The following is a 27,018-nucleotide window of genomic DNA, read 5'->3' on the forward strand; positions in this document are numbered from 1 at the left end:
AAGATTAAAACCAGGCTCTGAAGGGCTTTAGATCCCAAACAAATGCAAGTTTTTGCATTTCCTCTCAGAAATATAGTAACAATTTAAAATCAAACTGATTTGTTTGCTGCATGTAATTGATGTTATCTTTCAGTTGTGTCCAACTTTTTGTGACACCATTTGGGTTTTTATGGCTTTTGTTATTGTTGTTTTTCTTTTTCTTTTTTTTTTGACAAAGATAATGGAGTAATTTGCTATCTCCTTCTCTAGCTCATTTTACAGATGAGAAACTGAGGCAAACAGAGTTAAGTGACTTGTCCAGACTTGCCTCGGTAGTTAATGTCTGAAGCCAGATTTCTTCTCAGGATGATGACTCTTCTTGATTTCAGACCTGTATCATATCTACTGCAGCTCTATTTGGCATCTGATAAGTCCATAATAAATGCATATTTATTAATTGAAATTACTTAGGAAGAGAATAGGAAAAGTTATTACTCTTATACTAAACATGAGCTCCTATGTTTGATTTTAAAACCTTGTTCTGAGTGTTATTCTTCTGATAATTTATTGAGAAGCCCAAGAATAGTGTTTCCCATTTACTTAGAGAGGCAGTGAAGGATAAAGGAATGGGTCTGGTTCTATCCCTTTGTTCACAGGCAGAGGAGAAAGTAACAGGTCTAGAATCAGGAGGACTCATCATCCTAAGTTCAAATCTAGCCTCAGACTAGACTGGACAACACCAGACAAGTCATTCAATCCTATTTGCCTCATTTTCCTCATTTGTAAAATGAGCTGGAAAGGTATACGCCAAACTATTCCAGTGTCTTTGCCAAAAAAACAAAACAAAACAAATGGAGTTGCAGAGGATCTGACAATTAAAACTACTGAACAAAAACATGACCAAAACTTTGGTCATATCCCAGAATCTCAGTTCTAGTTTTCTCATCAAGAAATAACATTAAACTAGATTACATTTAACATACCTTCCAACTCTAAATTTTTCTGGTTCTGAGAACATCACATAAGCTACAGTTCAACAATAAATGATTTAATTTCCTTGAGTTCTTTAGAGGTCTACTCAGCATAAAATACTTGCTACTAAGGATGCAAGAACACCAGTGTAGTTGATCCAAGCAAATCGTGAGCATTGACTCATATCAGAACATCATTACATATTACTCACATACAGTGAAGATAATATCCCAATAAGTTTTCTCCAAAGGTATTAAATGAAAAGCTAACACAGATATATTATGGTTCCAGTATTAAGTCACTACTAGACACTTAAGACTATCATTGTAGCTGATTATTATTATAGTCCAGAAGAAGCAAGCTCATTCCTGTATTGACCTCTGGAGTAATCCTGACTTTGACCTGCTTTTTTTTGCTAGTTGATGGCTTTCAACTATTAGGGAAGGGGATCAGCTGCTAAGACCACACCAACACAGTTCTCTTCATTGAACTCTACTTCACATCCTCAAAGTTTGTTCTTCCCTACTGCCATATGGTAGGAGTAAACATCTTGTGCTTTATTTCTTTAGACTTTATGATAACACATAGGAACAGTGTTTAGAATTTATGATAACCATAAAACATAAAAATGACAGGTAAAAGAGAAAAAAAGGAATCATGAATTTTGAGGTAAGTTGTCCTTTTTTTAATCTTTTTTCTTCATTTTTTAACTTAAATGTCATCTTAACTTCAACTTCAACTTAATTAACTTTAACTTCAAAAACTGTTCCATTTTGCTATAATTTATGTAGTTCCTAAAGTTGGTGTTAGTTTGTTCTATTCCTAAATGGCCATAATTTGTTGCTCCCTTTGCCAAGAAAACCCCAAATAGGATGATGATGGAGAGTGTGACACAATTAAAACTACTTAACAACACCACCACCCTTGGGAGAGAGGGACAGTGATGATAAGAATGGGTCCTGTTCTGATGCTGCTTACTATGTTCAACCAAAGAGACCATGATACTAAGCACCCCAAATATCAATTTCATACATTTCCTTCTCTCCCCAGCAACCTTTCTTTTTGTAACTTTATTTACATGAACATTGTCGTATTTGAAGACCCTAAACCAAATTTAAGCAATTCTATAGGAAAACAAAAACTCTGATCTACTGAAATCATCCCTAATTCTCTTCTGTTAATGTACACGTTTTCTCAATGATCATCCTTGGTTTTACTGTAGCATTTGACACTAGTGATGATCATCTTTTCCTTGATATTTTATTATTATTATTATTATTATTATTATTATTATTATTATTATTATTATTAAATTTCCATGACACTCCTTTCTCTTGGCTCTTTTCCTACCTGTCTGAAAACTCATTCTCGGTCTCCTTTGCTGGATCTTCATCCATCAATCCCTCAAGGATTTATCATGGACCTTTTCCTCTTTTTCTAAACTATTTCCCTTACTGATCTCATTAATTCCCATTAGTTCAATTATTATCTTTGATGATTCCCTGATCTATACATCTTTGCCTAACCTCTCTTTTGACGCTAACTTCAGTATCAATTGCTTCTTGGATCTCTCAAATTGCTTATCCCACAGGATCTCAAACTCACCATGTCCAAAACTGAACCCATATTCCTCCCAAATTCTCCCTCTTTCCAACTTTTTTATTACTGCTGAAGGTACCATCCACCTTGTATTGGGTGGTCTCACAATTTAGTGTCATCATTGATTCCTCACACTCACCCCATTATCCAATGTTGCCAAATCGTGTAATTTCTACCTTCCTAATATGTACATACATATCTCTATCTATCAATCTATCTATCTATCTATCTATTTAACATTCTCTCCACTCACACAGCCACTAAAGAATTTTATCACCTTTTACCTGAACTATTACAAAAGCCTTCTCATTCTCCCTGCTTCTTATCTGTTCCTATTCCAAACCATCCTCCACTCAGATGCCAAAGTAATTTTCCTAAGGCAGACATCTGACCATGTCACCGTCTTCCCATTCCCCAAGTTTCCTATTTCCTCCAGGATCAAACAGAAAAAATTTCTATTTGGCAGTGACACTGACCTTAATATTCCTCACATATAACATTTAATTTGCTGGTCTTATGGCTTTGCATTGATTGTACCCTCCATATTACCCCACACACACAACTAAAGTATACACTCATTCTCTTCATCTCTTTCCCCTTCCCTCTCTCCCTCTTTCCTTCTATTTCTAGTCCACCATGTTAATATATTATAGTCTGCCCAGACATTTTTATATTGTTGTACAACAGGGATATTATGAACACTTTTGTATAAATTAATATTTTTAGATTATTCTTTGTTGTACATTCCCCCAAATTGTATTTCTGAGACAAAGGAATGAATAGTAGGACAGTTTGTATCACACATTGCCAGACTATTCTTCAGAAAGACAGATCCAATTATAGCATCACCATGATAAACAAGCCTATGTGTCTCTCCCCATCACCACCAATATCAGGCCTCGCCTGTTCTTTGGGTGAATAGTTTTTTGGTGTATGATGGTACCACATGGTTTTTAATCTGTATATGCAACAACTTCCTCAGCTACCAAAATAAAGATTATGTACTAATTGGCCTAATCAAACCATCAAGACTGGATTGATGGTCAGTTTAAGTTAGTTTGGTTTTATCCTTCTACTTTATTTCACCATCATGAGAATCTGTGTCTATGATGGGAGCACGTTTCTCTGCAGAAACACTTAGTCTGCCTTAGCTTTGAGATATGGAGAAATAGAATCAAGTGGGCTTAGTCAGCAAGAGGTGACAGTAATAAATAGGGCAGAGTCCAATGTAAAACCATTGGGCCAAAGAGAATTTTTGCATGCCTCATGGGTTTTGAAGAATAAAACTACAAACTATTAGTTAGATGAAGCTTATTATACAATTTTTTTTTGCTGTTGAAAGCCAACAAAATCAAGCATAAACAAAATAGACTCATAGGTTCTTAAATTGGTTTACTTTGTTTCATGCATATTAATTTACACCTAAAACAACAGTTTTAGAACTGTTAGATATCTAAAAGACCTACTTGCTAAATGGTTTTTATATAAGTTCTAGAAAACAGTCTTAGGTGGGAGACAAGGGAGAAAAAGAAAGAGCAGGCTAGGAGGGGGCAAAGAAAAGGGCATCATCTAACAAAAGGAGCAGTGGTTCACATACCTGTGAAACGAAAGTTCACGGATTCTGGAAGACCTGAAAAAACAAGGATATGGACGTAAGTGTTGATATCACTTCTGACTGGGATGGGACATGAATTAAGGAGTCAGGATGAGGGTATCTTGGGAAAACTGGAGCAGATAGGTGGGGAGAAGTAAAAGCTATCCTAAAATTTCACAATCATTTGCATTTATATCATGACAGTTACAGTGATTTACAACACATCCTTTCAGACTCCATTTTATCAGTACATAAAATCCTACAAGCTAGGGAATAACATATTAATGACAAAGGTATCAGATGGGCCAGTTTCACTAGAGAATTGAATGATCCCTGAGAATTTGACTTATTCCCTAAATTAACAAGAGGAGATTTAACACATGGCATTTACTTCCAAGATAATTTAGGTTCTGTTGTCTCCAAGTTACAGCATGGAATAATGAGCAGAGGAGTATACTTAGAGTCAGCAAGCCCTGGAGGTTCAAGTCCCAGGGCTGTCTTTTAATAGCTATCTCTTCATAGGTAAGTGATTTGGCTTTCCTGAAGCTCTTGAATTTTCTCAGCTGTAATTACTGTGGGGTAAAAATGCTTATAAAATCTATCTCACAGACATAGTGAGAGTCAAATTAGAAAATGCATATGCAAAAGCCCTTTAAGAACTTGTTATAAATGCCAGGTACAAATATCTCTCATTTTTCTTCTCCTGTTTAGCTGAGGCTTGGATAGAAAGATTCAGAGGATGAGTCCCTATCCTGCTATTCTTTCTTATTGAATGTTTTGTGCACTACAGCTCAAGCAGATGCTTTTTATACCTAAATAAAAGTATGCTCATCCTCTTGTCCTTCATTTTGAAGAGAACCAATGACTTCACAAGGTGACATCTTGATTTGAGTGTGAATTGATTTAAGTAAGGCAGAATTGCACAAAGCGTGATTTTCTCTCTTTCAGAGATTTGCACACAGTTTAGAGAAAGCATTCTCAATGCATTTCCCATAGAACACAGTAAACAAGGTATTAGTCTTATCTCAACCTGTTTCCATCTAGCTCTAAATTCCAATGCTGGGTCTCTGTTTTTTAATATATATTTTTTAATTTTTAAAGCTTTTTTTTTCAAAAGATATGAATAGTTTTCAACATTCAAGCTTGCAAAACCTTGTGTTTCAAATTTTTTCCTCCCTTCTCCCCACTCCTTTCCCTAGATGGCAAGCAATCCAATATATGTTAAACATGTGCAATTCTTTTATACAAATTTCCACAATTATCATGCTGCACAAGAAAAATCATATCAAAAAGAAAAGAAAATGAGAAAGAAAACAAAATGCAAGCAAACAACAACAAAAAAGATGAAAATTTTGTGATATGCACTCAGTTCCCACAGTCCTCTCTCTGTATAGATGGCTCTCTTCATCACAAGTCCATTTGAAATGACCTGAATCACCTCGTTGTTGACGAGAGCCATGTAATCAGAATTGATCATCGACTAATATTATTGTTGCCATATACAACGATCTCCTGATATTATTCACTTCACTTAGTTCATTAAAGTCTCTCCCAGCCTCTCTGAATCGTCCTACTGATCATTTCTTACAGAACAATAATATTCCATAACATTCATATACCACAATTTATTCAGCCATTCTCCAATTGATGGGCATCCACTCAATTTCCAGTTTCTTGCCACAACAAAAAGGGCTGCCACAAACACTTTTGCACATGTGGGCCCCTTTCCCTCCTTTATAATCTCTTTGTGATACAGGCACAGAAGAAACACTGACAAACCAAGGGTATGTACAGTTTGATAACCCTTTGGGCATAGTTCCAAATTGCGCTCCAGAATGGATGGATCAGTTTACAATTCCACCAACAATGTATTAGTGTCCCAGATTTCCCACATCCCCTCTAACATTTATCATTATCTTTTCCTGTCATTTTGTCCAATCTGAGAGGTGTGTGGTGGTAGATATCTAGGGTTGGAGATGACTCTCCATCTTCCATCTGAAAATCAGCTTGGTTTAAACTCCACGAAATAAGATGTTCCCTCATCCAGTATCCTCTTATGTTCCCAACTGCCTTTCCATCTTCCTTTATGCATCTACCCTTTAGATTGTAAGATCCTTGAGAGTAAGGACTGTTTTCCTTTTGTAGCCTCAGTGCTTAGCACAATGCCTGGCACCTAGTAAATGCTTCACAAATGTATACTAAATTGAATTGACTATATATAAGCATTATCCCTGGGTAGTTATAGGAATACATCTTTTTATAAGGGTTTTCCATTCTAGTTTGATGTATTTGTTGAATTCTCAAGGATATTTGAAGGTTTGTATTCATAAGAAAGGGAAATTTGACATATGCAAGTTTAAAAACTACAATGAATTTTTGTGGTATAATTCTCACCATCAATCATGGCTTGCTAAATATTTGACAGATGCAAAATTTTTGCAATCTTCAGGAATATTTTTCATGACTTGCATTATTTTTCTGCATCATTAGTAATGATATTTAAGACCAAGTTCCTTAAGAATAATCTTTTTTGTCATTTCTGGTGGCAATGACCTGATCCTGAATCATGATCTTAACTCCCTTCATTTCTATAAATAAATCTATATGATTCAATTATTTGTTTCTTGGTCCTTAATAAATATACTGCTGATTAAATTCATGTGAATATTATCCATTAAGTACCTTGTAATTCCTCCCTGGGATCTTTGACATTTCATAGACGCTCCATGAAGATAAACCACTTTCAATAACAGTCAACAAATCCAGCAGCATATACCTGTTGTCAAGCTTTACAATTGCTTCAAGAAATCACATCTGTTGCAAAATTATTTCTAAAAAATTTTGGCCCTTTTATAGGTTTTTATCTCCTCACAGAAAAATAAAGGATTCAAAGTTTAGAATGAAACATATTTTTTTGGCCCTGCCAACATGGCAATTTGTTTTGTTTAACCATTCAAATTTTATTACAAGGATTTTAGTTTTTTTTTAATTTTAATTTAATTAAAAATATTGTAGGGGTTGTTGGGGGTTTTTTTTGAATGCCCTTTGCCTCTAATGTTGTACATATTGTTGAGCGAAGAATATATGTTGACTCAATTTATATAATATTAATTGTTCTAAATATGATCATTCCATTGGGCTTTCATTTCAATATGCCAGTAAGTATATTAACACACATAATGAGAATATCTTCAATATCCCTATATTTACTGTGCTTTGCCTAAAGAGGAACATAGTATTTTATTCATTGATTCATATTTAAGTTCAAATTCTTCAATTTCTATTCTTGTTTGGGGAACATTAAGAATTGTATATTTATCAAGTCTAAATAACATTAGATCAAGTTCTGACAAGATATAATAAGGGTTTAACAAGCTTTTCAGTTGAGCTATGTAATGATGTCATTCATGTAGATGAAATAATTTATATAATATTTTGGTAGTATTGCCTTTTTCATTTGCAAACTATATTTAGTTCTATTCATGAATGATGTTAGTGATTTAATGTGATGCAGCAAAACCATAGCGGCTTAAATGATCTTTTTGGAAGATGTAATACTTACATCAATTATTCTTAACATTAGTATGTTTATAGCGTATTTAAATAGAGAATCATTTTCCATGTGGACATCAACTGTCCTAGAGTTCTCACTAAGTTTAGATATATTTTGTATATTTGCAGTAGCTGATTAAGCCACGAATGTGCAAATAAGTCAAAGGCTTTGTGACATTTGACAAAAGGAAGCACAAATGTCACTTAGCTTTCTGGTACCTCGTTCAATAACCACAGAATTGATAATGAGTTTTTCTTTATAAAACAAATATTTTGGCTTACTATTTTTGTTCCTCAATTTGTTTTCTTGTATTTATGTATTTGTTGTATGATAAAATCCAATAATGTTTGATATAAAGTATATTTGATATAAATATTCAGTTGGCTTCTACCTAGAGGAAGTCCTTAATATTCTCACTTTTTTATAATAAATGAGATGTTTTCTATTAATAAAGATGGGATCAGAACTATAATTGACTTAGCTCTTCTCAGCAATACAATGATTCAAGACAATTCCAAAAGATTCATAATGGAAAATGCAATCCACCTCCAGAGGAAGAACTGATGGAGTCTGAATGCAGATTGATGCACACTAATTTTCACTTATTCTTTTCCTTTTTGTTTCTTCTTTCACAACATGACTAATATGGAAATAAATTTTATATAATTGGTCCTATATAAGTCATTTCAAATTGCTTACCATCTTAGGGAGAATGAAGGAGAAACAGGAAGTAAAAAATAAAGAAAGATAGGATCAGACTTGCAACAAAGAGGAAGCTGGTAATTAACATGCCACTGTGCAGTGCTTAAGCCAACGATTATTGATCTTATCTGGCTCCATCAATTTCCAGTTCTAGAGAACCTTCCAAAATCATTTCCTTTGATATAACCATTGTATTGTTCATTATTTAATGATACACAAGCCTTCTGTGTTTCCCCTCATCCAATTTGTGCTTTCATTATGCTGGACTTCTTTCAAGCTTATAAACAAGAAAAAATTTTCCATATTCTTCTTTGAGGCATCTTTCTCACCTCTTTGACTCTAAAACATATATAGGTTTAGCTTTTGAGTGATGTTCAATTATTTTGTGTTATTGTGCCACTTTGATTCCTAATACACCTTCACCTTTTAGTTGTCACTTTTAATTAATTGTTAATTAAAAGTATCAAGAATTTGATTTTTTTTCCCCAGATCCCACTCTGCATTTCTTCTCTACTGCCTTTAATCAGACAATATGGTGTTCACATATTCTTTTGTGTGTACCAGCTAGATATTGATATAGTTTTTCAATTTCTTTCCACAGGTCTTCAATAGTTTTCTCAAAGAGATTTTTCTATGATAGTATTTCATGTTTGCCCTTGGGAAAATTCCTCAATAGCTTCTTTCATCCTATGGTCCTTGCCATGGCAACAGCCACAGCATGTCCTGTTATGTACAAATGTTTGTCAAATACAATGTCAAATTTTGTGAGCATATGCTCATCCATAATCATTCTGACAGAGAAATAATCTATTTTAGTATTTAATATATTAATTTTGAACAACTATGTAACACAGTGGATAGAATGCTGGCTCTGGAGTCAGGAAACATGAGTTCAAATATGACCAGTCTCAGATATTTTCTAGCTGTGTGATCCTGGCCAAGTCACTTATCCCTGTTTGTCTCACTTTCCTTATCTATACAATGAGCTGAAGAAGGAAATATCAAATTACTCTTGTATCTTTGCCAAGAAAATCCCAAATGGGATTACAAGGAGTCAGCCATGGCTGAAATGTCTGAACAACTACAAGTTTATTAATTAGATTTATTGAATCAAACTTGACTGGAGTCATTTTTACTATCCAGATCATTATGAGGCAGCCCTTCTAGAATTTATATTAAAAGTAAATTTTCAGTAATTTCAGGATCTCCTGCTCTTCCCTCTTGAAATTTAAGTAACACTTCAATTTTTGCCTTTCTTTTTATCTAATTTGGGCCGGAGAAGGAAGTTTCTGAAAGTAACTATAATGATCATGATTTAGCTGTACCTTCGATTTCATTGGTGTAGTAAATTCTTAGTAAGGAAATTCCAAATAACACCACTGTTAAGTCCTTCCTGCAAAATTTATAGTCCTAGAGACTGAGTATCTGGGATAATGAGAAGATAAATAATTTATCCAGCCACACAGTCAGAAAACCAGCTGTCCCCACACATGTACCACTCCATTCCAGAAGTGGAACATTATACAAGAAACTCTTTACATTTGTGTAGACTACAAGGGAACAGGACTGGAAAGTTTCTCATAAAGACTACAAGGAAACGGTATTGGAAAGCTTCAGATTTGCTCTAAATCACAGAACTAAACATGAGTGAGAACTCACAACTGCTACCCTTTAAATTCAGCTGAAAACTCTCTTTTCCTTCTTTTTTATTTTCTTCCTGGAATTCTTACTCATGCCAGGACATCTTTTGAACACAGAATGTAAGGAAATTTTAAAAGTACCTATTACACTGGGTACTGTTCTAAGGACTTTACAAATACTATCTCGTTTGATCATCTTAACACCCCTGCAAAATAGATGGTGTTATTGGCCCCATATTACAGCTGAGGAAACTGTGACAGAGATTGTGACATATCCAGGGTCTTCCTGACTCCAAACAGAATGCTCCATCCAGCTATCTACCTCTGGATAGCCTATAGGCTTCAAGGTTTATTGTTTAGAATATCTATATTAGCTTTAAAAACTGCACAGAAAGCATAATAAATGTTTAGAAATATGTTTAGAAGAACTACACATGTTTAACATATATTGAATTACTTGTTATCTGACTAGCAGGCTGATTTCAGAGAGGCCTGAAGAGACTTAGGTGAACTGATGCTAAGTGAAATGAGCAAGACAAGAAGATCATTATACACGGCAACAAGAAGACCATACAATAATCAATTCTGATGCACGTAGCTCTCTTCAACAATGAGATGTAAAGAGAGTCATCTACACCTAGCATCCAGAAAGAGGACTGTGGGAACAGAGTGTGGACCATAACATAGCATTCTCACTCTCTCTGTTGTTGTTTGCTTGCATTTTGTTTTCTTTCTCATTTTTCTTCCTTCTTAATCTGATTTTTCTTATGCAGCAAGATAACTATATATATATATATTGGATTTAACATATATTTTAACAAATTCAACATGTATTGGACTACCTGCCAGTTAAAAGAGGGGGTGAGGAGGAGAGGAAAATTTGGAACAAAAGGTTTTGCAAGAGTCAATGTTTAAAAATCATCTATGCATATGTTTTGTAAATAAAAAACTTTAATAAATAAAAATGTAAAAAAAAAGAATTACTTGTTATCTAGGGGAGGGGATAGGGGAAGAGAGGGAGAAAAAATATGGAACACAAGAGTGTTTTGCAAGAGTGAATGCTGGAAACTATTCATATGTCTTGAAAATAAAAAGCTTTTAAAAATGCATTAAAAACATAAGAAACACAGCATTGGAGTTCACAGTCAGATGGAAACAGGTTGAGGGCAAGTAACCTATGTTAGATTACTTGCTGTCTAGGGAAGGAGGATAGGAGAAAGGAAAGAGAACAAAATTGGAACACAAGGTTTTGCAAGGGTGAATGCTGAAAACTATCTTTGCATGTATTTTGAAAAATAAAAAGATATTAGTGTAAAAAATATTGAAAAAAGGCTTGTGAAAAAGCCTAAAAATCCTCCTTTCTAGTGGGTTGATGTTTCTACACATCTAAAAAAGCAATCACAGAAGATACTGTTTTATTGTAAGGTAGAGAAAAGAATTGTTTATTATGTTTTTGTTTGTTTGTTTGACATTGAATTTATGAATCAAAATAAAACACAGTTCCTATTATTATAGAAGAATGGAGAATATAAACTAAACTTAGACAAGTTGAGAATGATTTCAATAAATAGCTGACTTTCTTTGTGAGAAAGTTTATGCTGCTTCATTTAGGGAATAAAAGATCCCTAAGATACAGAAAAAATATCATGAATAACCAACAGAGCAGAATTTACAGCAAAAATAGGTCCTGTGGCTATAACAGAATTAATAATAGAGAATTTTTTTCCCTTAAAAGTCAGATTTACCCTTTGATCCAGCAATGCTACTACTGGGCTTATATCCCAAAGAGATCTTAAAGAAGGGAAAGGGATCTGTATGTGCAAGAATGTTTGTGGCAGCCCTCTTTGTAGTGGCCAGAAACTGGAAACTGAGTAGATGCCCATCAATTGGAGAACGGCTGAATAAATTATTGTATACAAATATTATGGAATATTATTATTCTGTAAGAAATGACCAGCAGGATGATTTCAAAAAGGCCTGGAGAGACTTACATGAACTGATGCTGAGTGCAATGAGCAGGAGGAGGTGATCATTATATCCTTCAACAACAATACTATATGATGATCAATTCTGATGCACCTGGCCATCCTCAGCAATGAGATGAACCAAATCAGTTCCAATAGAGCAGTAATGAATTGAACCAGTTACACCCAGTGAAAGAACTCTGGAAGATGACTATGAACCACTACATAGAATTCCCAATCCCTCTATTTTTGTCTGCCTGCATTTTTGATTTCCTTCAGAGGTTAATTGTACACTATTTCAAAGTCCAATTCTTCTTGTGCAGCAAAATAACTATATGGATATGTGTACATATATTGCATTTAACATATATTTTAATATATTTAACATACATTGGTCAACCTGCCATCTAGGGGAGGAGGTAGGGGGAAGAAGGGGAAAAACTGGAACAAAAGGTTTGGCAATTATCAATGCTGAAAAATTACCCATGCATATAACTTGTAAATAAAAAGCTATAATAACAAAAAAAGTCAGCTTTATATTGAAAGTGTTAAACAGATCAACCCTACTGGTACCTTTACTGTTGAGGCTATGCAGATAATGCTATGACAATACAGATCTCCCTCATTTCAGTTGAAAAATGGAGAATGTGTAGAGTTCAGAGATGAATAGTGATCTTAATTAAAAGAAAGGAAAATGGGTCCTAAGGAAAAAAATACATAAAAATGGCACAGAAGGGGCTAAGGGAAAGATCAGAATAAGCTTATCACTGGCAATAATGAGATATTTTGTTTTCTACTGGGAAGAAGGGCAAGTACATTACCAGCAAAGGAGAAAGCCATGATCTCTTGGAGATGGGGAGCCGCCGTGGGAGGCCGGTACAAGATTTTTCCTTGGTTAACATCTGCCTGAGTGAAATACTGAATGGGGAAATGAGGTCTGTCTTTGTGCTCGATGATACCTGAAAGAGATTGTACGAAGCTGCATCAGCACCAACGCTGCTGCTTGATGGGAAGATTACCATCATCTCAGGATGGGCACAGAGCCTCCTGACCAGGACAATGGCCTTGATTCTCCAGTGACATATCTAAGGTCACAGAGGGGACCATCTGACTAAGTCTAAATGCTTCAGCCTCTCATCTAGGAGATGGCAGACTCTCTGAACATAAGCAGCAGAGAAATGGCAGAAAGGGAAGCTCTTCCCAACAAGGGAAGCTCCTTCCCTAGCTGAGCTTTATCTCAGAAGTGGAGCCCACAATCACTACTTCCTCTGTCGGCCCTCTTCTCTGTACAAAAGCTTAGCTATCAACATTTTTTTTAGTGGAAACAAGAACAAGATAACCAGACATGAGTTTCTCTCTGGATATAGAGCTAACACTTTAGACATCACAATGGGGGCTAAGCCATAATCCAGCAGCACCTGGACCTCACAGGATATTTTTGGATCAGGTCCATTTCCTGCAACACTTGCCTTCATTTGGACGCAAAGGAACAGTGATATTATATACAATCTTTCCACTTGGACTCATGGAGTCGACAAAAGAAAGATGGTGGGGCTGTATCACACTCAGCCGATCTTCCTGAACCTAGAACACAGAGAACAGAATATAAGGATTTTAATGAAAATCAAAACCAGAACAGAAATGAGGGAAAGACATCACTATTCATATAATGCCTACTTTAATGCCAGGAACCGTGCTATGGGCTTTCATAAATATTATTTAATTTAATCCTCACAATAACCCTGGGAAGGGGGTGTTGTTATTATCCTGATTTTACAGATGAGGAAATTGTAGACTGTAGTCTCCGATGCTATGATGAGGACATTAAACTAATTTCTAATTTTAGGCCTAATTAACTCTAATTTATTTGCTTACCACTTGATTCCATACTTTGATGGATCCTTACTTTTTAACAGTGTGCATACCCCCCTCCCTTGATGCAAATTGCATTTTCTCCTCATTTTATATAATTCACGTTTTATGTCTTCCCATAAATTATGCTCCAACTAACTGCCCAATGTGCTTGTTCTTGCTCTGATTCCCTTAAAATCTCAAAGGTACAAATATTTAACTTTCGTTCTCATTTCATGGCTGGCCCACATCTTTTTCAAGACATCCATTTCCTCAACGATGGCTTTTATTGTACTTTTTGTCCACAAATTGTTGATGGATTCCAGTTAACAGAAGTATAAATGAACAGCCACAATTCTTATCCCTCTATATGGTGCCTCTGATTTCTCCTTTGGATTTCTGCTGGTGTCCACTCCAGGGAGGCATATTTTTGATCAGCTATTACCTACATAAAGCTCAGACCACTAAGAAGTGTGTAAATAAGACTTAGCAATGGATCACAACAACTCAGCTATTATTAATTAGCCTTTGAAGGCCCTGGAGAACCCAGCTCTATGAGGACTGAAATACTGGAGAGCTCAGTCTTTACCAATATCCTTTTATTTGCAAAATTACAGTCTAGCAAATATCAATAAATGAATATGTCCATACAAAAAGAGAGTTGAATATAAAATTTATTACATAAAGATAGTCTATTTATTAGATTATTTCTTTAACACATAAATTAAGTTTAATATGGTAGTACTAACACTGTCCTATTTGTCTGTGTTCCAGAAGCATAGGTGGATAGCAGCAAATAGAGCCCTGGACCAATCTAGAGAATTTCTGTTCATATCCAGCCTCAAATCCTTCCTACCAAGTAACAACCATTTCCTTCAGTTTCCTCAATTGTAAAATGGGGGTAAAAACAGCAGCTCCCTCGGAGTTGCTGAAGATCAAAAATAATATTTGTAAAGCACTTAGCACGATACTTGGTATATAGTGGGCACTTTATAAATATTGACTATTATCATTACTTTTTTCTAAATGTTTCACTCACACTCTCTATCCCTCTGCCTCTGTCTGTCCCTCCCTCCTCGCTGCCTCTTTCCCTCCCTTCCCCCCCACCTCTCTCTACCCCAAACTCTATCACTGCTCCATTGGCTCCCCTCTAGCTTTTCTACTTGGAAATTTAATTACTTGTGGTTTTACTGTGAAAACCAGGCAAACTGCCCCTAACTACAAAATCAGACTCACTGCACTTCCACACTTCAGGGATTCTTTGGCAAATCGGATTTTTTTAAAAAAACCCACTTATAATAGCTAAATTTTTTTATCATCTCCAGCCCCTTCCCACCTCCTTCAAATTTTTACAAATTTTTAAATATAAAAGGAACTAAAAACTGTCATCTTTCTACAGCAATCTCTATTAACCCTTAATTGTTTTTATACAGGGAATTGGAAGGATTCCAGTTAGGTGGAAGTCTTTAATTGAGTAGTCCAGAAAGCCAAGTCCTTTTTGCCTTAGCTAACTGTGGCAAACCTTCCTTTAACCAAAAGCAGTTTCATCATCCTTTGCAGCTCAGCCCTCTCTATTCTTCATCTCTCCACTTCACAAAATTATGAATTCCTATAGCAAATTTAAACGCTGGAAGAGGAAGTAATTACCTGTGGGGGGAGTGAGGAGGGGTGAGGGAAGGTTACAAATTAGTAGAGAAAAACAAATAAAACCAGCCCATGCAAGGGTTCTCTCTTCAACTACTCAAACTGCCTTGGGGTGGAAGAAGGGGAAACAATTCCAAACTTTTCTAATCCCACCATATAGGTGAACAAGACAGACTCCTTTCCACTTTAAAACTCAGCTTCATTTAGAAGGAATTTGCCCATTCTTAAGGATTAAGTTGGGCTCAGTCATACTGAAGGAGGAGAGGGGCTATAGTCTATTAGAAAAGACTGATTGCTCTAGCTGCTTTGGAACTGCCTCTAAGGCACACTTGTCCCTGGAAGAAACATCTTTTGCAGGTTAGGACAAATTCCCTTTAGTAAAGGGTCATATTTCAGGTTGTTGGAATGTAATGAGCTAGGAAAATCAACAAAGTAAATAGTAGCTAGTGCTTCATCCCCAAAGCAGTCAAGTAACAAAAACAAATTTTAAAAATGCATGTACAGGGCTGTGATTAGCCGTATAATGTCCAATGAACCACCTACTCCAGCAGCTTTAGCTACTCCTTGTACCACCTTTTCTTGTCCAGATAACTAAAAATCTTAAATGCCCTCAGTTAAAAACCCAAGTGACTTTAGGAAAGCCTTCAGGGCACAGTGAAGAAAATGTGGAATGAAAAATCAATAGGAACTGGTCCTGAATCCTGACTTCCACATTTTTATAAGGGTATATAATGGCAAGTCACTAAATCTGAGTTTTCATTTCCTCATCTATAAAAGGGAATAATAAGATAATAAGCATCTATCTCACAAAGTTATTGGGAGGCACAAATGACTTAACGTTCATATTAAATGCCTACTATGTGCCAATGTAGTGAAAATAAGTCATGGTACCTTAATAAAATAGTAGGAATACCTAGCAACTTAGCATGATTAATTCCATTTTGTTTTATGTCTCCTTTTTGTAACAGTTGTTTTGAGTAATTTGTTTTTCTATATATTATTTTTTCAATACTGAAACAAGCAGTTATATGATATTGTAATGCTAAAAAATAACTAGCATTTATATAATATGACAGTGAACCACATATGTGTTCTTGAACAATAAATGTATGTAGATCCTCTGATAAGAGATAACAATAGAAAAATATTACAAACAACTTGATTAGTAGTCTATCAATAAAATTATGAGGTAAGTAATTTAAGAATACACATAACTAAAAATATGTTTAAAATTCCATTAAAGGCCCACAACCATCAGTCTGTTCCAAGGGCACAATAAGAACTGGTTAGGGGAAGACTATTATCCACACTTGAGATTCAGGCAGCCCATGTTCATTGGAGGAGAGCACTATTTGATGAAGACTTTTCAGATAACCATCTTGGAGGAAGGACTCTTCAGAAAAATGTAAGCAGCAAATGGAATGAGAACTAGGATGGCGTAGTGGAAAGGGAATTGGATTTGAGATTCAGGAAAACATGGGTTCAAATAACATTCTAGACATTGTGTGTCCTTGGCCAATCTGCCTAATCACAGGATGAGACAAACTGGGTGGAGGGATCTCCAAAGTCCTTCTAAGTAGCTTATCTTCATCTACATGGCACTGATTTCTTGTGCTGGGTCTTTATGTTTTTAAAGCTTTCCATTCCCCACAGTTGGGAGATTATTGAGTATTCAGTATGGCAATATTTATGTTTTTATACTGTTCTTAAATTTGTAAAAATCAATTTTATGTTCAGGTAATTGGGCAACAATTCTGTCAGTATAAACGATTTGTTTCAATGTAGTTTATTTGCTGAATTCTCAAAGGGTTTTAGTATCCCTTTGTTAGTTGGTCAAGAGTAACAAGCTTCCATTATATCTTAATGTAGACTCAGAAAGGTTCAGGATATCAAGATTCAATGCAAGGTAACATGGAGCCTACAAAACAGAAAAGCAAGTTGGCTTTATTGAAATCTATTCATATGAACAAGGGAAGTTAGGGAGAATAGAAAGAACAGGCCAAACCCACTAGGCTTGAGGAAATGGGGTACACCCCAATCACAGTAACCTTCTTACCTAGATTTGGGAAAGGGAGCAGGAGCCTGGAACTTGGGTTGATTAATGCTAGTGAAGGGCATGACTTCCCCAGAAAAGCTGTTCTTATTCTGACATGGTGGCTCAGTCTTGAGCTTTACTTTTTTGTTGGTTTTTTTTTCTTTCTTGGAGTTTCTTCATTTAGCAGGGTGAGGGGGTTAATGGGACCATTACAGAGTATATAATTCTAGCCCCTGATCATGTCTTTCTGGACAATGGAGAGTTAAATTTCTGCGACCTGCCTTGACACGTAGCTTATTTTCTACCACCAAGTCATTGTATAATCTATAAAGATCAAAATGTCTTGGTTCTTTGAGCACAGCCTTTCTATAATTTCTGGTGGCAATGATATGATGCTAAATCTTTATTATAAACCTCTTCATTTCTATAAACAAATCTACATGACTCAGTCATTTGTTTGATGCTGGTTTATCCAACTGTTGTCTGAGTTCATGTGGCTCCTACCCATAAAGGCTCATACCCTTTTGATTTTTCTCTTGAATCCTGGCTATTTCACAGGGTCCCCATGGAGATAAACATTTTTCGGTAAAATTCAACAAATTATCTCAAATGCCAGATATCTTGGCCTTTCTGCAACACTTGATGCTGTTGATCTCTTTCTGGATACTTGCTTCTTTTTTGTGTTTTCATGATCTCTCTCTCTCCCTCCCACTCTCCCTCTCTTTTCTTTCCTCCCTCCCTCCCTCTTCCCTTCTTTCTCTGTCTCTCTCTCTCTCTCTCGCTCTTTTTCTGTGTCTCTTTGTGTCTCTGTGTGTCTGTCTGTCTGTCTTTCTCTGTCTCTGTCTCTCTCTCCCTTCCTTCTTTCTCTTTCTCCTTCTCTCTGTCTCTTTGTCTCTATCTGTGTGTCTGCTGTTTTTCTCTCTGTCTCCCTCTCACCATCTGTTTTTGTCTCTCTTGTCTGTCTGTCTGTCTGTCTGTCTCTCTCTCTGTCATTTTTTAGTGTTCATCTCTGGATATTTATACATGTCATGCATGACCACTAACCTAGGAGAAAGCCTAGGTTCTCCTCTGTTTTCTCTCTATAACCTCTCACCTAGTGATCTTGAACCAACTTCCCTGAACTCAATTAGAATCTCTGCAGATGATTCCAAATTCTCTAGAGCCAGCTTTGATTTGTTCTTAAGTACCAGTCCCATATCACAGACTGCCTATGGAACATGTTGAACTAGAGGTCCCAAAGGTTTCTCAAACTCAGAAACAATACTCAAATTCTCAAAATAAAACTCATGATCTTTCTTCTGAAAATCACCTCTCCTCCAAATGCCCTTCTTACTATTGAAGGCACTTCTGTCCTTCTCATCACTCAGGCCTGTCATTCTTGACTCCTCTCACAGAATTTGATAAGGGAGGAATCATAATAACAAATTATTTGTGTATATATTACAATTGCTGGTCCAGACCTGTGATTCCATATGGTAGGAAAACTCCAGAGAGGAAACTACCTCTATCCAATGCAGGTTATCAACTACTATGCAGCTTATAGCCTCAGAAAAGAGATTCTTATCTTGGAGTCCACAGATCATGGATTTGCAAATAAATTTCAGGGAGTTTGTTAATCAATCAATAAATAAACATTTATTAAGTATCTGCTATAGGTTAGGCCCTGTGCTAGGTTCATGAGTCTCTAAACTTTGGATGGGAAAATATTAATATCTTTATTGTCACTAACATCTCAAAAATTAGCATTTCCTTCCATTTAAAAAAAAAAAAACCAAACATTATTCTGAGAAGGAATCCAAAGACTTCATCAGACTTTAAAAAAGCAATAACCAAAACATAATAATTCTTGTCATGCCATTTCAATAGACTTGTAAAGGAAAGAACTAGCTGTATCTAACTAGAGAGAGGAGTATGGAGACTGAATGTGGATCAAGCATAGTATTTTCACTTTTTTATTGTTGTTGCTATTGTTTGTTTACTTGTTCTTTTTCTTTCTTATTTCTCCCTTTTGATCTGATTTTTCTTGCATGGCATGATAAATATGGAAATATGTTTTAAGAACTGTACATATTTAACTGATGTTAGATTATTTGCTATTTACAGGAAGGTGGAGGTGAGAAATGAGGAAGAAACTTCTGAAAAAAATGTTTTTGAAAAATTTTGAAAAAAATGAATGGCTATTATTTTTTAAAAGAATTTTTAAAATATACTTAAATAAAAAAAAAGAATTTTTATCTTGGAGTGTTGACCAAAGTTTAAATGGCATGTCCAAGTTAAGATAACTAGTATAGATCAGGGTCAAAATTGGAACTCAGATCTGGTGCTCCAACTACACCATCTCATTATGCACACAATGCATACATATGTACATAATATGATATGCAGAAATATAACCAGAGTAGTCCCAAATTGCATGAATGTAATGCAGATGAAAAGAATGAAAAACATTTATTAAGAACTTACTAAGCATCAGGCACCATCCTAAATTTTTGAATCACTTATGAGACAAGTAAAACTGCTATCAAATATGTTTTATGCTTAACAATAAACAAATTATATTTAAAATAATATCCCACAAAACATTTAAAAATAGAGTATAAATTCTAATTGAAAAATTAAAGATAATTGTTCTTAACCTCAGTCTATATACTTGGACACACACGTATACTGATCTCTGCACTTCATTTACTCAGGATCCTAGGAGGTCACTTTAAAAACCTGGCAAGATTCAGAAAATGTAGCTAATTTCAATGATTCCTAATCTAGTCTCATTTAAACCCCAAATAAGACTATTTATTGTAATTTAGGCAAGCACTGTACCCATATGTGTATGTACATAGTTTATGTGTTTATGAGTATATGTACATACATAGATGCCTATGTGTATGAATGTAATTTACATTCATACACATAGGCATCTATGTATGTACATATACTCATATAAATAGATACATAGATGTATATGTTTGAGTTTTTTTTTAATCAATCCAAGTTCCTCTAGCCAGAATGATAAATTATGAATTTTATAGCGCTGATGAATTATGATTTTTATATTATTATTTACAGTGTGAATAAGAACATTAACTATTCATTAAAAACACTCTACTTTTCCTCTTTTTGTCTCTGTCTTGTATAAAACCCATCATTTCTGAAGTGATGGTTGTTCTCTTTGTTGTGGTTCAAATCTGCAAGCTTGTAGTTCAATTATGTACGAATACGGGGCACCAACTAAAAGGGCATCCTGTTGGAAGGCATCCTGCTTATACATTTAGCAAGACAGCATTATCATTAACGAGAGCCCCATGCACTCTGGGGCTTAACAAGAGTCAGCATCTGCCAAAGAGTAAAAGGTTATAATATTCCAGAGTAGGAGGATCACATTAGAAGGAAGGCTTTCTCTTCAAAGACAGTCGGCACTTTTCTGATCTCATCCATCCATTTTACCCTGAAAACATAATGATAGGATCCTACCTGTCATGGAATACTCAGGGGCAGTGTAGTCACCAGGAAAAGCTGGAGAATGACTAGCCACTAAGTGGTCCAAGGAGGACTTCTCAGAAGTGCTGGACTTTGAGCTATTGGCGATGATGAATGCAAGGTTATGTACAACAGCTATCAAAGATCATTTATGGGTTTTTCCTTCTTATTTATGGTGACAGGCTACTTTAGGAACAAGATTTAGGAGCAGGGGAGAAGAACTAAAGGCTAAGATTACATTTCTTTTTTTAAAAAAATTTTACACTACTGTCATATTCCGAAATACTCCTTCAATTTTTGGACTATCCAAGCCACTATCATCACTGAATTCATCTTTATAAGCAAGAGAGAGTTTAGTAAAGTTGACGGACAACAAGGATGCCATATTGGTAGCATGTGCACAATTCTAGATCCCATAGTCCCCCCTCTCTAGAGAAAGAAGATAAGTGACTTTTATCATTTTTCTTTCAGAATAACCAAAATGAGTTATTCTAATGAATCCATGTTCAGCTGCTTTTTAGTGCTGTTTTCATTGAAATTATGGTTTTTGTACTGATAATCTATTTATTTCACTCTGTGTTGATATACAGAAGTTTTCTAAGTCTATTCTATTCGAAGTCTATAATATTCTATATTCTATTTCTATTTTCTAAGTCTAATCTAAGTCTATTTTCTTTTTTGTTAAATCTATTTTCTTATCTATCCTAAGTCTATAAGTCTTATAGTCTATATAAGTCTAAGACTTATATAGTCTATATTTCAATACACTATACAATATACTATATGTACCAATTGTCATATATAGAATACTATAAAAATCTAGAAATAGAATAGAGTAGATTATATAGTGAATAAATTCCTGGGCCTGGGATGCTTATTACCTATGAGATCCTGGCATTTAACCTTTGCTTGTCTCAATTTCCTCAATTATAAAATGGGGATAATGATAGCATCTATCCTCCAGGATTACTATGAAGAGCTTATAAGGTAATAATTGTAAAAATTCTACCCACTGCCTGGCATTCAGTAGGCACTGTATAGTTAGTTATTATTATTCCTCCAAGACTCAATGGATCTGTGAGTTTATTGATTGGAGAATTCCCTCCAATGGTGCAAACTCCAACAACATAATACAAAAGCGCTAATCTTATCTATGTCTCCCCATAAACTTGCATGGGGGTCTGGGCAACTTGAATGGACACCACTTGAGCAATAGGGGTGCATCCCAATAATCCACTTGCCTTTCCTCATCTTCTCTTACTATCATACAATTCTTCAGTATTTTATAACTTCAATATTTTTGGAGTTCCTCATTGATTATATGTCCCAGTCTGTTCATACTTATCATGTGGCTCTCCATTGCTTCTATGATACTCATTTTAAATGTACTGAAGATAAATGTATTCCAGGTCTCACCGTAAAACAAGGCTGGTAAAATATTAGTGGTGAAAGGATGAGGCATGCTTTCATGAAAAGCTTAGCTCATAAAAGAAGCTTTACAATTTCCCCAAGTAATTCAATCAACTCTTCTATTTATAAAGCAACTTCCAAGGTTTCTCTGACTTTCTTGTATTCATTGCTCTCTATAGCACAACAGTATTCATTTAGGTCAGGAGAGTACCTAAGTTTTAAGTCATTCAAAGAAGTTCATTTTTATAATACTTATATAATAGTGGTTCTGCACACCTTATTCCACATCAGTTTATAAAAAACTTTTTATGCCTCACAGAAATGATCTTTTTTTCCCCTTATTTTTATGGCACAATACTATTTCATCATGTTCAGATACCATAATTTGTTCAGTCATTTCCCAACGATGGGCATCCCAACACACAAAGAGTTGCTATAAACATTTTTGTACATATAGGTCCCTTTTCTCTTTCTCTGATCTTTTTTGGAAACAAATGTGGCAGCCCCGATCAAGGGCATGCATTCTTTAATAACATTTCACGCAAAATTCCAAATGTTTTAGACTCATTCACAGAACATCAATATGCTACTTTCCCATAGCTCCTTCATGACAAATACAAGGAACACAGTAACCTTTCTGGTGTGATTCTGAATCGTCTCCCAGAATAGACTTAAGCTACTCTTTTACTGTTATTTTTCCCCTTCTTATTCAGTCTCCATCTCTCTGGCTTTCTTCCTCTCAATACCAGTCAGATCTGAATGTGTGTTCTCAGTCAATCTCCTTCTTTCTTTCCTGATATCAGCAGGAGGTACCAAAGGAAAGCAACAGTCTTGTTATATCCCATGCTGAGAAGACAATATCTAGAATATTTGAGTATTATGTTCATTTCCTGATGCCTCTCTGTTCCTGGCTATGTCCTTAGTCAGCAGCTGTGAATTACATCCTATTATCATTTCAGTAAGGCAAAGTCATAATATTCTTGTGGACAAAAAAAAAAAAAAAGAAATGTAAGATGAATAACAGCATTCAGGTGGATTTTAACTGGGCAAAAAATCCTTATCCACAGAGTGTTTATTAATATCAATACAGAGCAAGGATTCTAATAATAATCCTAATCATAATGCATATATGCATAAACATATACACAAAAATATCTGACTATATACACATAAATGCATAAACAAAGAATATTTTATGAATAGCAAAGCACTCTGTCCTTCAAGGCTCTGTACTAGCTTAGATAAAGACCTGCTTATCAAACTGCAGAAGATGCAAACCCAGAGAACAAAATCCTTTGATTAAAAACCAGGATTCAAAAGTATGTCAAAAGGCTGAAACAATGGGCGAAAACAAAAACCCCCAGGCATTTTATAGGTACAAATATGAAATATGACATTTAAGAAGATCTCAGCAGTCTAAATATGCAAAAAGAAAGACATCCCATGGTTTAATAGTCACATGAAGGGATTAACTCCAGAGGACAGAAAGAACCAAGAGCAATGGGAAAATGTTTTAGAGGTAGGATTTATTTAGGCTTGACATGCAGAGAAATGTTCTAAAAATAAAATAAGTTGTCTCGTGAGTTAATGGGTTCCAATATCACGAGAATATTCAACATAAAGGCTAGATAACCACCTATTAGACAAGTTATTGAGGAATTCTTATACATTCTACATAATGACTTCTATGCTTTGAGATCCATGATCCCTACAGTGAGTGGAAAATATGTGGATACCATTAATGAGAAAGGGATGATAAATGCAATTACTGTGAAGTCAGGAGTTCACCTGGTTTGAAGGAAGGAACATGTTCATTCCCACTGCATTATTTCTCCTGTCTAAAGGAATGACAGGGAAACCTCTTAGACCGAACTCACAGTCATATGCAGATTGGCTCCCAGGAAAAGTTTTGGTGGCTCAGGTGTTTTTGGCAAGATGGCAATGTTGAATACTTGGTTCTCCAGATGGGCTTGGGGGGCAATTGTACTGGATACCTGCAAGGGTAGGACAGAGGAGTTAAGACTCTAATCTGTATTTAGATCCATACATTCACCCTGAGAGATATTCAAGACCAGCCTAGACTTCTTGTAATACTTCACACACTTGAGCATCTAGGTGACACAATGGATAGAGTTTTGAGGTACCTGGATGGTGCAGTGGAAAAAATATTAGTTCTGGACTCAGATAGAACTGAGTTTAAATATAGGTTCAGACATTTTGTAGTAGTGTGATCCTGAGAAAATTATTTAAACTTTCTGCCTCAGTTTCCTCAACTGAAAACCTCCCAGAGTTGTTGAGGATAAAATGAGATAATATTAGTGAAATACATAGCATTCTGAGTCTGATATACAGTAGGTTAGCAATATTTATCAAACCCAGGTCCAGGCAGATTCTACATCCTTGTTCTGCATCCTCTAGAGATCCCAGTAGCTTCCTTATTATCAAAGATGAATGAATCAGTCCTCTAAGTAAGTCACGGTGTCTTTTACTGGAGCACACATTACAGAAATTCTGAGTCTTAATATACAAAACTAACAGATGGAATGTATTGATAGCTCATGACAGCATTTCAGAAAGAAAACAGAATTAAATCTGCAGAGCTCAGCTGATCTCATTTAGTACATAAAGCAAACAAAAAGGTGAAAGAAAAGGGCAGGAGCAAATAAAAGCACAACATTTATCTCATTTTAAATCTATTTAATACCTCTAAAGTGGTGAATGGAAAATGACTGGCCACTTGTACAGGCCCACATTCATACAAACTATTATAGGAAAGTCGGTTTAATAAATAAAACAAAGTCCGATGCCTTTACAACAACATTCATGAAATTCATATGTTTCAATGAGCTCTGTTCCTTTCAGACATATCCTATGGAAAGCTCAGTATTTCTTGCAGTGATCCTGCCATTACACAAGGCATTTTTATAGATCTACCTTAGTGAAGATGTATAGAATATCAAGGTCCATGTCCACAAAAGACAAATCCATTTCCTCTATTTTGTTAGGGACCTAAAGCTAGTTTTATCTTAGCCAAAGTCCTCTCAAATACAAGTTTGCATCTAATGGCAAAAAGACACATGACTTGCCATCTGTAGGGAAAAGGAAAGGAAGAACCATTTCTTAAGTATCTACAATGTGCTATGCATATACTAAGCATTTTACAAATATTACCTTCACAATAACCCTGGGAGGGAAATCCTGTTATGATCCCCATTTTACATATGTGAAAATTGAGGCAAACATAGATGAAGTGAAAGGATCACAAAGCTGGTAAGAGTCTGAGACCACATTGAACTTGGATATTGTGTTCTTCTCACTGTATTACCTAGCTGCCTACCAAAGCTAATCATAAGAATGTAATACAAATTTTGAAAGAAATTCCAAAGAAGAACATTTCCAAAAATGTCTTTGAGTATTTTGGAGTCATTTGAACAAGTATTTTGCCTCCCAAGATGAATAATTTAAAGACTAAATTAATTTGGATAAATTAAATTGGGCATGTTTAAAAAAAAATCATCCATGTTACTTCATATTCAGATCTTGTACAGTAATAGTTGATTAATTATTGGGTGACAGGGTATAATTGCAGAGTCATCTCTGGCATTCTCTGTACCTATAGCTAACTTTTTTTCTGCCAGAACTTATACTTTACTGGTCCAGTCTTCAAGAACCTCAATTCTCCTTTATACCACATGGAGACAATGGAAGAAGACTTTAGTAGAGGAAATGGTTTGTTTCATATATTGCCATGAAAACTGGATGGAAAATCCTTGGTCCTTGATATGTATACCTGCTTCAACTATAGCTTGGGATAGTACATCCTATATTTTTCTTGATATGTTGAAATAAATCTGTCCTATAAACATTTCTAGAAAAAAAATGAAGAGTTATTTGTTCCTATGGATCTATTCTTACTTAGATAACTATAGCTTTAAATCTCTTGGAAAGAACATTTTGAATTGGCAAATGAAGCTACCTATCTTACGGGTTTATAAGAGTGTGTGCTTTCATTATGACATCAATATAAAATTACCCACAGTCCTTTTTTATATTTGATGCTTTGATGTATCATTTATCTACATATACACACATTACTATCAGAGTTATGCTTCAAGGTACTGAGATAATGAGCTAGAGTACCTGAAAGCTGAAGGAATCACTTTGTGTCTGGGAACCCGAGTGCTTGTACCACACAACGCCCTCATTGATATCCTGCTGGGTGAAGGTATTGGTGGGTGTCGCCATTCTCCCATCAGGCAGGTGCTGCCTCCCATCCATTGGACTGCCCGCGGGCATGTTCATCAAAAGAACCAACTCCCCTGTAGAAGCAGAGCACAATTACAAGAGGCAGACGGGCTGTTTAACTCTTTATAGAGGCATAGTTTCTAAAAAATACTTGTGAATGTTCTGCCAGGAGTTTCTATTCTTACACCAGAAAGGAGTTGCTGCCCATATAGCTGACTATAGATATGTTTCATCCAAAGCACTTCATTCCCTGGAAAAGCAGCCTTTTCACTTTTTAATTTGTAATTTTTCTTTTTAATTTTCTTACCATCTAGCAAGGATAAGGTATACAAAAAGGTAAATCATTATGAAAT

At 35.4% G+C, this 27,018-nt stretch overlaps 1 protein-coding gene across 1 annotated transcript in view; it reads right to left on the bottom strand.

Annotated features, from left to right (window-relative positions):
- The window catches only part of FRAS1 (Fraser extracellular matrix complex subunit 1), a 483,962-nt gene that overhangs the window by 114,961 nt on the left and 341,983 nt on the right, over window positions 1–27,018 (bottom strand). Inside the window, exons 30-34 of the mRNA XM_012552056.2 lie at window positions 26,561–26,739; window positions 24,298–24,414; window positions 13,473–13,587; window positions 12,825–12,962; window positions 4,148–4,180 (exon numbers count right to left, since the gene is read on the bottom strand). Coding sequence (XP_012407510.1) covers window positions 4,148–4,180; window positions 12,825–12,962; window positions 13,473–13,587; window positions 24,298–24,414; window positions 26,561–26,739 — 582 coding nt within the window. The remainder of the gene's footprint in view (window positions 1–4,147; window positions 4,181–12,824; window positions 12,963–13,472; window positions 13,588–24,297; window positions 24,415–26,560; window positions 26,740–27,018) is intronic.

Source organism: Sarcophilus harrisii, chromosome 6 (assembly GCF_902635505.1).
Source record: "Sarcophilus harrisii chromosome 6, mSarHar1.11, whole genome shotgun sequence".
NCBI classification, from domain to species: domain Eukaryota; kingdom Metazoa; phylum Chordata; class Mammalia; order Dasyuromorphia; family Dasyuridae; genus Sarcophilus; species Sarcophilus harrisii.